The 17,725-nt window shown below is 48.3% G+C and overlaps 1 protein-coding gene across 1 annotated transcript; it reads left to right on the top strand.

The window, feature by feature from the left end:
- Positions 1-343: 343 nt before the first annotated feature.
- On the top strand, positions 344-17,348 carry LOC109937044 (glucagon receptor-like; the record flags this gene model as incomplete). Its single annotated transcript, XM_048592438.1, has 11 exons — positions 344-451; positions 591-712; positions 1,862-1,968; positions 2,693-2,846; positions 6,018-6,177; positions 7,416-7,476; positions 9,711-9,780; positions 9,882-9,970; positions 11,647-11,785; positions 14,521-14,562; positions 15,887-17,348. Coding segments are annotated over 11 exons (1,367 nt in total), but the record flags the coding sequence as incomplete, so codon positions are not given.
- Between the last annotated feature and the right edge of the window lie 377 nt (positions 17,349-17,725).

Below are 17,725 nucleotides of genomic sequence, written 5' to 3'. Positions count from 1 at the left end.
CTGGGTTAGTGCGGTGGTTATGTCCCTGGGTTAGTTAGCGGTTATGTTCCTGGGTTAGTGCGGTGGTTATGTCCCTGGGTTATTGCGGTGGTTATGTCCCTGGGTTAGTGCGGTGGTTATGCCACTGGGTTAGTGCGGAGGTTATGTCCCTGGGTTAGTTTAGTGGTTATGTCACTGGGTTAGTTAGTGGTTATGTTTCTGGGTTAGTGCGGTGGTTATGCCACTGGGTTAGTGCGGAGGTTATGTCCCTGGGTTAGTGCAGTGGTTATCAATTGAACTGAGGCTAACATCAGGTTGCATCTGCAAACCTTCAGTGAGTCGGTCCCTTGTGTTTTCTCGGTAGGTGTCGTGTGTAATCGGACCTTCGACAAGTACGCCTGTTGGCCCGATGGTCTCCCAAACACCACTGTGAACGTTTCCTGTCCCTGGTACTTACCGTGGTATAATACAGGTAAAAGTCTTTCACTGAGAACTTCCAGTGATGTTGCTTGGATAAAAACTAAATAAACTTGAAGCAGTGAATCGTACAGTGCGGAAGAGTTCAGCCTGACTTTAATGTGAAGGAGGTGATTAATTTCTGTCTGTTACAGTGCAGGACGGCTTCGTTTTCAGAAAGTGCGGGCCTGATGGTAACTGGGTGATGGACTCCATTAAACAGCCCTGGAGAGACAGTAGCCAATGCAAAGATGATCCCAAGGATGACCGAGCTCAGGTGGGAGCACCAATATCCCCAGCACCGGCTAGCTGTCCGAATGATTGAATAATCACAGGAATCACAGTGGGGTGTGAGTGTTTGTACTGGGGCCCGCAATCCATCACAAGACAGGCAAAGCGCCTATGCCAGTCCTGCTTCAATCTTTATGAAACCCGAAAGAACTGCGGATGCTGTAAATCAGGAGCAAAAACAGAAGTTGCTGGTAAAGCTCAGCAGGTCTGGCAGCATCTGTGAAGAAAAGGTCACCAGACCCGAAGCATTAACTCCGATTTTTTTCTTCACAGATGCTGCCAGACCTGCTGAGCTTTTCCAGCAACTTCTGTTTTTGTTCCTGCTTCAATCTTTATTTATTGAGATGTAGAGACCGAATATTAGGCCAGGACTTTAATGGCTGTTCTGTGCGATGCTGCCGTTTTGAGTGGAGGTGATGGTCTAGTGGTATTATCGCTGGACTGTTACTGCAGGGACCCAGGTAATATTCTGGGGACCCAGGTTCAAATCCCACCACGGCAGATGGTGGAATTTGAATTCAATAAATATCTGGAGCTAAGAGTCTAATGATGACCATGAGCCCTTGCTGATGGTCGGGGCAAAACCCCTTCTGGCTCACTAATGTCCTTTAGGGATGTAAACTGCCATCCTTACACGGTCTGGCCTACATGTGACTCCAGACCCACAGCAATGTGGTTGACTCCCAACTGCCCTCCGGGCAATAAATGTTGGCCTAGCCAGTAATACCCACATCCTGTGAATGAATAATGAGGAAAAACGCGCTGAATTTCTAATCATATTCTCTGGAAACAGCTCCATGCCTGGGCTGTGGGAAAGGACTATGGAAGTGGAGGAACTCAGACTGGAGTTTCAAAGAGCTAGCAGCCACACAATATAACAAATGGGCTCTGTACTCTGCCTTCCTGTATTATATTCTTTAGATTCCACCTCCTTTTTTTTGCTGAATGTATATAATGATATCTGCTCAGATATTCTCTGATCACCATGTCTCTCAACTATTTCATCAGAATTAACAAAGATGGCTGCTTTCCCGCATTTCTGCCCAAAAACTGTTTTGGGGCTCCCTCTGGAATTATGGAGCTGCTGTGCTACCCATCATGCCTTTGGTAATCAGTATTTTCTATCACTTTTCAGCAGGAACAAGGGAAGATTTTACACGGTTTCAAGATAATGTACACAGTGGGATATTCGCTGTCCTTGGGAACCCTGGTGTTGGCCCTGGGAATTCTGGTGGGATTTGGGTAAGAGTTTGGTGATGCAATCAAATATCGAGCCACTAATGCTTTGATCTTTCACCTCTAGTTCTCTGACCTTTCATTTCGAGTGCAATGACTTTCCACTTACAGTGCACTCACTTTTCACCTATAATGTGCTAACGTTACCTCTAGTTCTCTGACCTCTCACCTCCAGCACGCTGACCTTTGACCTGTTGACCGTGGATCCCCATCCAGGCCAGAGATGTGGGTCAAAGTTGACCCCTTCACTCTACGATCTAAATAACCACTCGCGCCAAATGAGTCCGCTGCAAAGAACGAGTCAAACATTCCGCTGAATGATCAGCCTATGCCAAGAGATGGCGGGCTTTCGTGGTGCCCTGGTACCATCCCTACCTCTGGACCAGAAGGCCTAGGCTCAACTCCCACCTGCTTTAGAGGTGTGTCACAACACATCTGAACGGCTGATTAGAAAATATCTTCCACCAGGATTTACGGTCAGTGTGGAGAAAATCAGGATGGGCCGCGGAAGATGATTTGGTGTTGGGGAAGAGTGAGGAGGGGGGTCTAACTCTGCAGCTAATTGCCCTCGACCCAATCTTGGTATTCATATTGGAGACACAGTCTTTCCCAAAACTGCGGCAGCGTTCAACTTTCCCTTCGCACAAGGCTCACAGGAAGAGAAATCCAGTCCCGCTGATCTGAAACCTGTCTGACCCACCGTTCTTAATCATCTGTATTTTTCCCCCAGGAAGCTTCACTGTATGCGGAACTACATCCACATGAACCTGTTCGCCTCATTCATCCTTCGAGCAGTCTCTATCCTCATTAAAGACGCTCTTTTCAAAACGCAGTACAAACAAATCACAGAGGATGTTGATATTAAAGTCTGGTTTAACAATGAGGTAGGTCCTCTCAGGTGATTTCATGTTGGTTTGAAGGGGAAACACTCACTGGTAACCAGATACTTGGCCATCATGCTTTTTACAAATCCTTTCTTGGGATGTGTGTCACTGGCAAGGCAAACATTTATTGCCAATGTTAGTCGCCCTTGAGCTGTAGTGGCACGATGTCTCAGTGGTTAGCACTGCTGCCTCATAGCACTAGGCCCACAGATTCAATTCCACCCTCGGGCTGTGTGGAGTCTGCACATTCTCCCCGTTTCTGTGTGGGTTTCCTCCTCTGGTTCCCTCCCACAGTCCAAAATGTGCAGGTTAGGGTGGATATGCCATGCTAAATTGCCTGTAGTGTCCCAGAATGTGTAGGCTGGGTGAGTTAGCCATGGGAAATGCAGGGTTACAGCAACTGGGTGGGATGTTCTACAGAGGGTTGGTGTGGATTTGATGGGCCAAATGGCCTGGTCCCACACTGTAGGGATTCTAACTCAGTGCCTTGCTGGGCAATGAAGAGCCACCCACATATCTTTGGCCTGGAGTCATGCACAGGCCAGGACGGCAGATCTCCATCCCAAAAGGACATTAGCAAACTGAATGGTTTTGATGACAACGGTTGCCATGAGGCTAGTTTTTAGCTCCAGAATTTTGTTGGATTCAAACTTCACCCTCTGAACCACGATCCCAAGATCATTAGTCTCGGGCCTTTGGATAGATGGTCCAGTGACATTGAAACTACATGAGCACCTCCACGGTGGCTCAGTGGTTAGCCCTGCTGCCTCACAGCACCAGGGATCTGGGTTCGATTCCACCCTCAGGCAACTGTCCATGCAGAGTTTGCACATTCTCCCCGTGTCTGCGTGGGTTTCCTCCGGGTGGTCCAGTTTCCTGCCACAGTCCAAAGATGTGCAGGCTAGGTGAATTGGCCATGCTGTATTGCCCGTAGTGTTCAGGGATGTGTAGATTAGGTGGGTTATGGGGGGATGGGTCTGGGTGGGATGCTCTGAGGGTTGATGTGGACTTGTTGGGCCGAAGGGCCTGTTTCCACACTGTAGGGGTTCTATGATTCTGTACAGCAGCCCCACTCCATTGGGGATAGACACTGCCTGATAAATCGGAAGTATTCATGTCAGAATATCATCCAGCCAGCCAGGATTTGGGAATTGTACATGATCAGAAGCTGGTCACATGGGCCAATGCATTTCTGGGCCCATTTGGGCCCTCCCCCAACTCTGCTAAAGAAAGAGAGGAAACAGTACAGAACTCATGAGCTGGATAAAATATTTTGCTGTTCTTCAAATCCTTTTGACAATGGTCCAGTGTGATTAACCCAAGGATCTAATGATTAGCGAAACAAGCAGTTTGCTTAGTCCAGGATTACATGAGACGTTTAGTCCATAATTAGGGAATGAACACAGTCTTGATTGAATTCTGTTTCCCATGAGGTCTAGCCCAAGTGTAAGTACAGACTATTAAAATGCTGGAGGATTTTTACAGAAACTGGGAGCTGATGTGGAGTGAGGTAACTGTCAGCCCAGGGAGGTGTACATTAGCTCACCGTTGTCTGTCGGAGGCCGGCTGTGTCATTCCTCCAGCCAGCTTCAAAGGCCCCAGCAAAAAACTGACCTGAAATTGACATCAAATTCACAGGCTTGTGGAATGGCACCAGAACACTGAGTGAATGAATGACCTTTCCATTGTCGTGTGTACTTTTTCAGCGAGAAAAACAGTAAAATGTTTTCAATTTAGACATCTGTGAAATATCTGGAATTAACAGTCTAATGATGGCCATGAATCCATTATCGATTGTCATTAAAACCCATCTGGCTCACTAATGTCCTTTAGGGAAGGAAACTGCCATCCTTACCTGGTCTGGCCTACATGTGACTCCAGACCCATAGCAATGTAGTTGGCTGTGAACTGCCATCTGGGCAATTAGGGATGGGCAATAAATGCTGCCCTAGCCAGCAACGCCCTCATCCTGTGAATAAATAAAGGGGGGGAAAAAACTTCTGGCCATCATCAAACTGGGCAATGGGCAAAGTGGGGTTCAGTGTGTCTTCCCCATCAATTCATTCACAATATACCCCTTTACAGCATGAGTACAGATTACTGTTCCCTTACAGGAAGAACCTGCTTTTTATGTCGTCCTCTAGACTTTCCAATTAATATCAGTTGCGCTTGATAACACCTAGGGTATGCTCTTAGACACACTCAATGATGTAGCATTTATAACATTATCAGCTCCTGCTCCTTGCTCCTTACGAAGTCTTGACAACACAGAAAGAGGCCATTCTTCTCCGTTGGTCCAAGCTGGGACTAATGCTCCACACAGATCTCCTCCCAGGACTCGTCTGGTGCAGTAGTAATGTCTTTACCTCTGGGCCAGAGGGTCAGGGTTCAAATCCCATCTATCCTGGAGGTGTGTCATAGTATGTCTGAACAGGTTCATTATCCCTAAACTGCCTCCCACCCTTTGAAGGGATCACCCTCATGTCTCAACTACCCTTTACCATGTTCCACAGTCTAGCCACTCTCTGGATAAAGACATTTCACCTAAATGTCTCTGGATTTGCAGATTCATTGCATTCCCATCCCCCCAGACTTGGTCTTTGCAAGTAGAAACATTGTCTCTAAGGGAAAAAAACCCAATCACAGTTATCACCAACTTTTTTTGTAGCCTTTACGGTCCCTATCGAGTCTGCAGTTGTATTTCTCTTTTCTAGGGGAAGGACCCCCTGAATGCACAATCGTTTGTGTCAGATACGCTCTCAGTTTCGGTCACATTCCTGTGAATCTGTTTTGCGTTCTCAGTCTATCTTTTTCTAAAAGGGAGATGAGAAGTGTTTATGGTTTATGTGTGGTCAAAGTAAGGTTCTGTACAAGTTTAACATCACTTCTCAACGCTAACCTCCCCCAACCCCAGAAACGAACCCTCATGCTTTGTTTCGCCTTCTTGTGGCCCCACTATTTTCTAGTTTAGCACCAAATCCCTTGGCTCTTCAAACTCATTAGGAGATTCGTTTTTTGCCAGGATCATGAGACCGCCTTTCCTCCTGCCAAAATCGATGGGCTCACATTGATCTACCTGGCCGTTCATTTTACACTCACACACACACATTTTACACTCCTGCACCCATTTAGCAATGAGTCATCTAACCCGTGTTTCTCTCTTTCAAACAGACTGCAGCAGGTTGTAGAACAGCTCAAGTCCTCATGCAATACTGCATCGGGGCAAATTATTATTGGCTGCTGATCGAAGGGATCTACTTACACAACCTGCTGGTGATTGCTGTCTTCTCTGAAAAGAGCTACTTTAATATTTATTTATGCATTGGCTGGGGTAGGTGTTCAGTTGCCTCCTGCTCGTTGTTATCTGGGAACAGGGATTCGCCATTATCAGTCAGATCACTGTCGCGACCATTTCCAATGTACCCCAGAACTTCAAAAGGAATCCGTGCTGGATCGGTGGATCATGCAGTCACGGCCCCCTCCAGCAACTTAGAGTCATAGAGCTGTACAGCATGGAAACAGGCCCTTCGGCCCAACTCATCCATGCTGACCAGATATCCTCAATTAACCTAGTCCCATTTGCCAGCTTTTTGCCCAAGTCCCTTTAAACCTTTCCTTTTAAAATCACCCATCCAGATGCCTTTTAAAGGCTGTAATTGTACCAGCCTCCACCACTTCCTCTGGCAGCTCATTCCATACATGCACCACCCTCTGTATGAAAAAGTTACCCCTTAGGCCCCTTTTAAAGCTTGCCCTTCTCACTTTAAACCTATGCCCTCTGGTTTTGAATTTCCCTACCATGGCAATAAAATCTTGTCTATTCACTCTATCTCATGATTTTATAAACCTCTATAAGGTCAGCCCTCAGCTTCCAACTCTCCAGGGAAAATAGCCCCAGTCAATTCAGTCTCTCCCTGTAGCTCAAACCCTCCAGTCCCTGGCAACATCCTTGCAAATCTTTTCAGCACCCTCTCAAGTTTAACAGCATCTTCCCTATAGCTCGTCAGGATTTGTAATCCCCTCCTCCCAGGCTGGTTACTGCAGCTGTTTCATTTGACGTCTCAGTGAAAGCTCCACTTCACTGAGAAGGGACTGGAGTTCAGTCTGACCCAGTGCTGCGAATGATCAGCTCGAGATAGTGTTGAATGACAGAACAGGCTCAAAGGGCTGAATGGCCTACTCCTGTTCTATTTCTCAATACACTCGAGAAGAGCCGGAAGGTAATGGAGGCATTCCGACTGCCATCACACCCCCTTCCAAGTCTTGGTGACCCCAGGGTGGCAAGAGGTTTTGCCAGCCCAGTGCCCATGTGGGGATTGGTAAAGGTGTGTGTGGGCATCAGGTGAGATTTGGGTTTGGGTGTTTCCACAGAAGGCCAGGCCCAACTTGACCATCAATACCACACATCGATTATCACTCTCCATCTTTGGAAATGATGAAATGAGGAAAGTGAGCTATAGGCAAAGGCCAGGCATAGAGACAATGTTATGGCAGTGCACTGTCTTCCAAAAGGATTCCCACTTTCACTCTGCAGTAACCCAGGTTGTACTGTTTTATGTTGGTTTTCAGGAGCACCAGTGTTATTCGTTGTTCCTTGGGTGGTTGTCAAGTATTTATATGAAAATACTGGGTAAGTTGACCCAATGGCATGAATGTTTGGTTCTGGAGCCTGTCACTTTTTCACAACCCCGAGGGGAAGGGGGGTGGGGGTGGGGGCGTGCGGGGGTTGGTGGGGGCGGTGGAAGAGTGGGCGGGGGATAGGTTACCCCACTCCACAAACCTTCGACATGAGCAAACGACAAATTAAGTCACCACAATGGCCTGACTTTGCCATCCAGCACAAAAGAGCCTCACACCAGGTTCCATCAACAATCTCAAACAAAACTTGCAGAGCTAGTACAGACACAATGAGCCGAACGGCCTCTTTCTAAGTTCGAACACGATGTAGAGGTGCCGGTGTTGGACTGGGATGGACAAGATCAGAAGTCATACGACATTTGGTTATAGTCCACTAGGTTTGTTTGAGATCACATGCTTTTGGAGCTCTAGCTAGTTAGTTAGTTAGTTAGTCTATGAATAGAGTGTGTTTTGCTTCATGACTGGTAGTTTGACCAATCAAATTCATCCAGAATGCAACACCTGACACTTGCCTTTAAAATAAGAAAAAGTTAAGGTCTAGACTTTCTTCTTTATGTATTTTGAGAGGGTTTGGTCTGGTCCATAGCATATTATTTAACCCATTTTTCTAATCAATCTGGTCAGAGATGTTATTACACACCTCTGGAGCAGACCATAAGACCATAAGACATAGGAGCAGAAATTAGGCCATTCAGCCCATCAAGTCTGCTCTGCCATTCAATCATGGCTGATAAGTTCCTCAACCCCATTCTCCCACTTTCTCCCCGTAACCCTTGATCCCCTTGGTAATCAAGAACCTATCTATCTCAGTCTTCAATGTACTCAATGACCTGGCCTCCACAGCCTTCTGTGGCAGTGAATTCCATAGATTCACCACTCTCTGGCTGAAGAAGTTTCTCCTTATCTCCGTTCTAAAAGGTCTTCCCTTTACTCTAAGGCTGTGCCCTCAGGTCCTAGTCTCTCCTACCAATGGAAATATCTTCCCAACATCCACTTTGTCCAGGCCATTCAGTATTCTGTAGGTTTCAATTAGATCCTCCCTCATCCTTCTAAACTCCAATAAGTATAGTCCCAGAGTCCTCAAACATTGCTCATATGTTAAGCTTTCCATTCAGGAATGATGCAGGACTTGAACCTGGGCCTTCTACTCCAGGGGTCGGAGCCCTACCACTGTAGGAGAGTCAGAGCTTCACTCAGTGCGGTGATGACCATCTCAGAGGGGAAACACCAAGTCTCTCATTCCATTAGAGAAAGTTGACTCTAAACGTGCCACCCACAGAAGGATGAGCTGAGCATATACCCACTCATTCTGTGCAAATTATATAGGAGGTTCCCACACACACTTTCAGGAATTGTTACAAACCTGGATGGAATTGTTTTCTTTACTGGGATAGTGTGGGGCTGGAGGATGGAGTGAGGCTGGAAGGTTGGGAAAATTTTATTTGATTGTTTGTTGTCTTCCTATAAAAATGGCAGTGTTTACAGGACGAAATGTGGCCATTCTGCCCGTAGGATCTCTGCTGGTGTTAACAGTTCCACCCTTATTCATGTAACTCCACCAACATAATTCCTGTCTCCCTGTTGTGCTCAAGCAACCTTACTTAACTGTCCCTCCCAACAACAACAATAAAAGGAGCAAATTGAAGATTTGCAAATTGAATCCTTCATCAGAACATTCTGGAAACGATTAGTGCTCAGAGGGAGCAGTGGCTGAAAAATCTCAAAGGGTTTGGGGACTTTAACACCTTTACTATCCTCAGTTGCCTTCCCAATGCACGCTGCAGATACTGATCCTGACTGAGACCAGTCATGGAGGCATACAGCACAGAAGAGGCCCTTCGTCCCATCGACCTACCTGTATTAACCTCACTTTCCAGAAGTAGGCCCATTGCCATGAGAGTTATGACATTTCCAGCGCTCATCCATGTACTTTTTCTAAAGGTTGTGATGTTTCCCACCTCCCAACTAATACATTCCCGATTCCCAACACCGTCTGGATACCAATCCTAACGGAAAAGAAACAAATGTAGGGAATCGAGCATCATCAGGAGCTAATGGGTGCATTTCTGATACAGGTCAAGGTTTCATCGAGCCCTTGTGACAGTAACTGAACCTTAGAGTTTGTGTTGATGCTTTTTGGGAGAAAGTGGAATCCAGGACAGGGGGAGTCGGTTTCTCAGTTCTGTCTCTGATGTTCAAACTCACCAAAACCTCGTTTACCTACAGGTGTTGGACAACAAACAAAAACATGGCATACTGGTGGATTATCCGTTCTCCTATCCTGCTGTCTATACTGGTACAGTGGACAATATTTCACCCCATGTACAGAATTACACCATCAAAATTCAGAGAGCACTCTAATGTTAATTCTTACAAGGCCTCTTTGTTTTCTTCCAGATCAATTTCTTCATTTTTATCAGAATTATTCACATTCTTGTGTCTAAACTCAGAGCTCACCAGATGAGATACACAGATTATAAATTCAGGTAAGACTATTTGTTTAATCTTTCAGGTTATCCTCCCCTTCCAGTCTCTCCTCTCCATCCATCCATCCGTCACATCCTTTCCTTTACCCTCCCCATTTCTATTCCTCCTGTTCTACCCCTCCAATCTGTTTTTATTTAATCTTTCTGAGGTTGAAAATGAGGTACACCAAAACAATGGTGAGGAGAACGGCCTGTGAAACTGGGTGGAGAGCTCATTCCCAGGCAGATGGAGAGTCATGTCCAAGGGGCCAGTCCAGAGACATTATTGTCTGGGGCTAAAGCATAGAGGGTTTAAAAAATAGTCGTCGTCAAATTCCAGGTAGCATAAAGCTGCCCTCACTTGAGCAGAAAGGGTTATGTCCCCGGCAACTGACAACCAGATGGTGTGGCCTGGACAGTGACCCTGGGCAGTTTGTCTGGACAGTGCGGTCTGTACAGAGGGTTCTGGACGGAGGGGTCTGGATGGAGGGGTCTGGATGGAGGGGTCTGGATGTAGGGGTCTGGGTAGTGGGGTCTGGACAGAGGGGTCTGGTCAGTGCGGTCTGGTCAGTGTGGTCTGGACAGTGCGGTCTGGTCAGTGCAGTCTGGTCAGTGCGGTCCGGACGGAGCGGTCTGGTCAGTGCGGTCTGGACGGTGCGGCCTGGTCGGTGCGGTCTGGTCAGTGCGGTCTGGACCGTGCGGTCTGGGCGGTACGGTCTGGACGGTGCGGCCTGGTCAGTGCGGTCTGGTCAGTGCGGCCTGGTCGGTGCGGTCTGGACGGTGCAGCCTGATCAGTGCGGTCTGGACGGAGGGGTCTGGACGGTGCGGTCTGGTCGGTGCGGTCTGGATGGAGCGGTCTGGTCGGTGCAGCCTGGTCGGTGCGGTCTGGTCAATGCGGTCTGGATGGAGTGGTCTGGTCAGTGTGGCCTGGTCGGTGCAGTCTGGTCAGTGAGGTCTGGATGGAGCGGTCTGGTCAGTGCGGTCTGGACGGTAGGTCTGGTCGGTGCGGTCTGGTCGGTGTGGTCTGGACGGTGAGGGTGCTGACCCTTTTCTCTCGTGCCTGCTCTGATCTTCCCAGGAACAGTGACCCAGGCAATGGTAGCGCCTGCCTGTCTCTCAGCACAGCTCTCCAGTGCTGTCCACTGGGGGTTCGGGCATTCCTGAGGCAGGGGGGGTATCAGGTGGACGGTGATGGGTCAGGGATCATGGGGTGGGGGTTGGGAGTTGGATTATCGAACAGGGGCGGCTCTCACTTCCTCCCCGACACTGCATCCCTCAGCCGGAGGCACTGTGTGTTTGAATGAGGGTGAAGCTGGTTTAGGGTCAGGGTTTGCAGACCCGGAGTAAGAACCGGCCCATTATCCTCACTGTCTGACCAGGGCCTGGCCATGGAGGGGAGCCTGATGGAAATCACTTCCAATCCAGGCTGGGGAGTCTAACTAGGCAGCCTCACTGGCCTATCAGCCAGGACTGGGATCCACTCAGCTCGGACTGGGATCTAATCAGTGAGGACTGGGATCCAGTGTTGAAGGGGAGTGTGAGGGAAGTGAACGAAGAGCTGACAAACTAGCTGATGTGAGAGAGCTCGGGTTGCAAGGCCTTGCTGATAGTTGAGGAGCTGGGGGGTCGCAGCTCAGCTCTGTTCGCTCCGCACTCACTAACTGTCTCTCTATCTGCCTGCGTCTCTCTCCCCGCAGACTGGCCAAGTCCACACTGACTCTGATCCCGTTGTTGGGGATCCATGAAGTGGTGTTTGCCTTTATCACAGATGAACACGCCCAGGGGACTCTTCGACACGTCAAGCTCTTCTTCGACCTCTTTTTAAATTCCTTTCAGGTACGGTCCACCTCAGCAGCGATGGCCCTGATTTATTTGACTCTCTCAGAGGGAGCAGTGGGGGCTGAGGTGATGCAACTCAGTCAGGGTTTCCATGGCAGTGTGCTCTTTACCTGCACGTTGCAGCCTGGAGCCATGGATTGTGATGGTGGAGAGCCCAGTGATATTTGATTATTTGTGTTATGTTGTATTTTTGTCAAATGCTGACCAGCGAACTCTCCCACCCGTACTGTTGGCGCGTGCTGGGTGTTTGAGGGTGAGTTTGCAGGTTGATGTTTGGCCATGTTACCAATGTGCCACCTTTCATCGTCAAAGAACCCCTACAGTGCGGAAACAGGCCCTTCGGCCCAACAAGTCCACACCAACCCTCAGAACATCCCACCCAGACCCACCCCCCTATAACCCACATAATCTACACACCCCTGAACAGTATAGGAAATTTCTAATGGCCAATCCACCTAGCCTGCATATCTTTGGGCTGTGGAAGGAAACTGGAGCACCCGGAGGAAACCCACGCAGACGCAGGGAGAATGTGCAAACTCCACACAGACAGTTGCCCGAGGAAGGAATTGAACCCGGGTCCCTGGCACTGTGAGGCAGCAGGGCTAACCAGAGACTTTTTCCTAGGGTGGAGGTAGCTATTATGAGGGGGCATAGTTTTGAAGTGAGTGGAGGTAGATACAGGGGAGATGTCAGAGGTAGGTTCTTTACTCAGAGAGTGGTAGGGGCGTGGAATGCATTGTTGGAGAGGGTAGTGGAGTCGGCCTCATTAGGGGCATTTAAGCAGCTATTAGATAGGCATATGGATGATAATATAAGGTAGGGGTGGAGGTTAGACAGACCTTAGGTTTAGGGTAAAAATTAGGCACAACATCGTGGGCCTGTACTGTTCTATGTTCTAACCACTGAGCCACCATGCCACCCCAAGTCCTCTGTCCTCAGGTCCTGGCCCGGTATTGATCCTCTAAGCTCCTGCCCAAAGGCAGGATGTGTGTCAGAAGAATCCCTTGACAGATGGGCACACGTTCAGTATCCCCGTTTCTCTCCAAAGGCTCACTCCATTGGGACGTCAGGGCTGGTGAAGTGACTGAGCAGTTCCACTGTCAGGGAGCCATTAGATTGGGCAGGATGATATTGCGTGATGGACTCACTGACTCAGACCATGAAGGGACCGCCGTTAACGCCTGCTTAAGGGTCCCCCCACCCTGGTATTTACCCAGAGATGGGCAGGGCCCCTGCCGTGCTAGTAGTAGGCCAAGCAAGCTGATGTGGTGTTGCCTGCAGGTGCCTGAGCAGTGGAGGATCCCTCATTTAAAGAGATGTAGTGCCTCCGATTGAGGGACCCAGTATTGGGAAGGGAGTTCCCCAACTGACAGCTGCCTCCTCCAAGCCCCTATGATCCCTGTCCCACCACCGTCCACCTTGGCAATGCCCAAGTCTCTGGTAGACACCTTACCAGCAACAACCACCAACCCCCTGTTGGTGCTGCCAAGCAATGAAGAGTCACAGGCCTCTGACTGGCTAGCAGCAATTGGAGAGCTAGAAGGGCAGGATTTCCACCCCTCCCAAGATCTGGGGCACAGCCATGTGTCTGATTAATCTCTTTCACCCATGGGTTGTGAGGCTCTCTCGCCAGGCCAGCATTTATTTTCTAACACTCACTGCCCTACGGAGCCTCGTCCTTGATCTGCTGCAGTCCTTTAGGACATCCTTTGTCCTATAAGGTGAGCGGTTTCAGGATGTTGTCCCAGAGACCATGAAGGAACGGTGATATAGTTTGATATCAGAATGGTGCATGGCTTAGAGGGGAGTTACAGGCTATCTGCCCTCTACCTGCTGCCCTTGTGTTTTTAGGTGACCCAATTTTGAGGGGCTTTTCAAAAAGAAGATAGCAGATTGAGGGGCAGTCTGGCCAGCAAACGAGACTCCCACCAACTCCAGTCTAAATCCCAGTCCAGATCCGGAACCACCAGTCCCACTTCTAACCAGATCCAGCTCCTTTCTGAAGGCAGCTACTTGTCTCAGAGGAGGCGCAGTGGGTAGTGAACCAGCCTCAGAGCTAGAAGTTCCCGAGTCGAGTCCTGCCCTAGGGCCCCCAGTGACATGAGAAAGGCTTTGCCATCTTGCTGTGTCCAGCTGGCTGTGGGCAGCAATGTCCAGCTCATGTGAAAGAACCTCCCCAACAAACTCTCCTCACTTCGCTCCTGCGGAGATTCCAGATTTTTTCAAAATTCATTTGCAGGATGTAGGCGTCGATGACCAGCATTTATTGCCTGTAGCTAGTTTCCCAGAGGGCTGTGAACAGGCAGCCATATTGCTGTGGGTCTGGAGTCATGTGTGAGCCAGTTCGAATTGGTTTTCTCCTGGTCGCGAAGAAAATTAGTGAACCCCATGGGCTTTTCCCCAACAATTTGGCATAACTAAACGTTCAATCTCAGATTCGTATTGAATCTGCCATGAAACCCCAACAGCTAGAGCATCACCTGGGTCTCTGGATTAATGGTCTCATGGTAATACCATTAGACCATCCATTCTCTGTGGCAATGATTTGAGACAGGCCGATCTATATTGACCTGATAACACAGACAATTGAGCCATTTGGTATCTATGAAGCATGCACAAGCCTCTTTCCACTCTATAATACACAATTGGCCATTATCCCGATAACAAAATGTATTTGTCGCCGATGACAACAGAATGGAGAACCTAACCGCATCTTCCTTCTTGTCTTGCAGGGTATGCTGGTTGCCATATTGTACTGCTTTGTCAACAGAGAGGTAAAATAGCCAATGGAATTGGTCTCTGTCTGTACTATTCCTGGTGTAGATTGGATTGGGAGGGTCAACTTTCTGAAGTTCACTGGCCTTCCTGTGGCCAGCAGCTTTGTTCCTGACCTGAGCTCAGGTCATGGGGCAATGGATGATATTTGGGAGGAAGGGGGGTGGGGTTGGTGTAGGGGCTAAGGGCCAGGGTGGGGGTCGGGGGAGTGGGGGATGACCTGTCCATTGTCACCAGTGCCGAAAGTCGCCATTGCTGGGCGTCTGGCGTGAGACCGGCCAAGAAAAGGGGGAGGGCAGAAGATACCTCAGGTAGAAACATTTCTTAACCTTAACGTAAGATAAAGAGCTGGCTTCTCTGTAACACCTTGAGAGGCCGTCCAGGCTCCCCAAGTGTTTCAAGAAGCAGAGTTGCTGTTGTGATGGCGGGGAGTGTGGCAGCCGATTAGCGCATAGGAAGATCCCACAGGTAGCAGTGAGAGAAACAGTCACGTGACCCGTTTCAGTGGGATTGCAATGGTTGAATCTGGCCTGGTCACAGAATACTGCCGTTAGACCTTTTTTGCATCTACGTGGGGTCTCAGTTTAAGATCTGATCTTGAAGATCATAACCTTTTCACAGTGCAGCATTAGTTTTGGTGCAGACTACACTACTGTTCCTGCCTGAAGCTTGCTCCCCAGTGTCTGGGGTGGGGGCGAGCGGGCTTTTACACATTACCTACCACCTCAGAGGCAAGAATACTCTCCAACTGAGCTAAAGTTAGAAGCTAAAACTGGAGAGTGCTCAGCCAATAAGAACAGGAGGGACTGAATGAGACTATTACAGAGAAGTACTGACACATAGCAGCAGATCATTAAGGTGGAAATTGTGTGTTCCCCTGCTAACTCCGTGATGTACCCTTGTGATTGAGAGACGCTGTGAACCCAGGGGAGCTGATTTCTGAAGACAATATTGAATTAAAATGATAGGGAGTCTTAAAGCACCTACATTAGCACAGAAATGGAGAGGTTTGTTTGAAAGGAATCAACTGGTGGAGGAAAATGGAGACTGAGACACTGGAGAGGCAGGAAGGGGAATAAATTCCTATTACTCGAAAGCTAATACCTTATCCCTCATAAAGTTGAAAGGAAAATGGATGAAATTCCCATTGTTCCCTTCCCACACCATTGTTGAAGGGTGCCACACATACGCACTTCCCTTGTTCCTTGACTAGCTGTCCTCCTTCAGCCGCCTGTGGTCCCTACACTCAGTCGTTTCTCTTAGACTTCCTCCCGCTCAGTTCCATTTATAACCCGCTGCTGTTTTCTCCCTTCCCATTCCCAGGTGCAGTCAGAGCTCCTCAAGAAATGGAAGAGGTGGAAACTGGGCCAGGACATTGAGGAAGAGTACAGGCACACTTACAGTCAACCATCACACGCCAGGAATGGAAGTGCCAACCTGGAGAAACACAAGCTGGTCAGTAACTACCACAATGGGAACAGTGAGGCGTCCCACCACACTGTGGAACCCGTGGCCCAATTCACTGAAAAGCCCGAGTCTCCGCCTGAACAAATAACACTGAAGGCTAAGCTCCCTTGCTGTGAGGGCCCGAAACCAACAGAGCACAAAGCTTTGTGTTTGTTGGAGAGTAACTGTTAGATGGAAGGTGGACAGGCAATGGCCAGCTTTATGCTGGGACTGAGAAAGAAGAGGTGACTGTGAGCCCGAGGCAAGACTTTGAAAACATCACCGAATCTCTAACCGAAAGCAGAGAGGAGCTCACCAACAATTATTGCATGGAAATGCCTGATGACAACCTTTGAGGGAACTTGGGCCATGTCCCTTTTGACTTCACCCTGCTTTCAGAACAATGTTCCTCTATACGTGTGCCTGCTTCCAGGCTATTTTTCACTGCACTGTTACTTGCAGTAATAAAACAATTCAGGCGATAGTGATCAAAAGCGATGTCTACCTAACTAGGAACGGCATTAATGTGGCACTTAAGGAGCACTGATGGTTAGAGAGGAAGAAGGATTTGTAATAGATGTTAAACACCCCCATGAAACGAAACAGAGATATTTAAGATAGCATGTCGCTGAACAAGAAGGAGTGACTGAACAGGTGGTGACTACAATCAGCTCTCAGCGGAAACCACTTTAACCTTGGTGCACAGATTTCCTTTCTTCAAACACACAGCCAGCAGCTCTGATCGGTCAAGCCCTGGCTAAACCTAAATTATTTGTGATTTGTGTGGAATATGTGTGTCTGTGTTTGTCTCTGTCTATGTGTTTTCGTCTGGCACAGGATGTGGTCATCACCGGATAGACCAGCATTCACTGCCCATCCTTAATTGCCCCATAAAGGTGGTGCTGTACCTCCTTCTTCAACCACTGCAGTCCATATGATAGACCAAGTGACTGTGCTTGTCTGTGTTTCTCTGTGTGTGTGTGGCAGTCTGCGCTTGTATCTGTTTTGGTAGGGTTTTTTTTTTGTGTGCGTGTGTGTATCTGTTGGGGTATTTGTCTGTCTGTGTTGGGGTATTTGTCTGTGTGTGTGTGTGCGTGTGTGTGTCTGTCTGTCTGCCTGCCTGTCTGTGTCTGTGTCTGTGTGTGTGTCCCATCCCAGCCTCATGTGAACAAGATGTCCAATGTCATTTGGCCTTTATGTACAGGTCACATGAGCAAGATACTGTAGGATCAGAGATGAACTTTTACTTCAGCACAATAAACGGAAGCAAACAGCTGATGTGCAGCATTATATCTGAACTTCAATATGTGTGCATAAAGACTCCACTCCCAACTGTGAATTCCCCCTTATCAACGACATGGTGGGGTGGGTGGGGGGGAGGTAGCCCCCAGTGAATTCTCAAGATTGAAATCTAAACTTTATTACATTGTTTTGTTAGACTGCAACAAAGTCTATCCGCCGTTTAAAAAAAAAACCAACAAATTTTCATTGAAAATGAAGGTCTTGAAGATTTCTCAGTGATGGTGGATTTGAGACTTGGTGAAATTAATGCTGCTCATTTGTGGTTTCCCATTGCTCAGCTCCTCAAAACTTCAAGGAGTCACAAGCCTCCAATATTCCTTGTCTCCAGCGAGAATGTAGCCTGGCTGTTAAATAGGTATCTCACAAAAAAATAGCAAGTTAGGATGTGTGCGATACAAAGACACATGTACGCGC

Source organism: Rhincodon typus, unplaced genomic scaffold (genome assembly GCF_021869965.1).
Source record: "Rhincodon typus isolate 14 unplaced genomic scaffold, sRhiTyp1.1 hic_rhity00001221, whole genome shotgun sequence".
Classification (NCBI taxonomy): domain Eukaryota; kingdom Metazoa; phylum Chordata; class Chondrichthyes; order Orectolobiformes; family Rhincodontidae; genus Rhincodon; species Rhincodon typus.
This window is presented reverse-complemented; position numbering and strand designations above follow the sequence as displayed.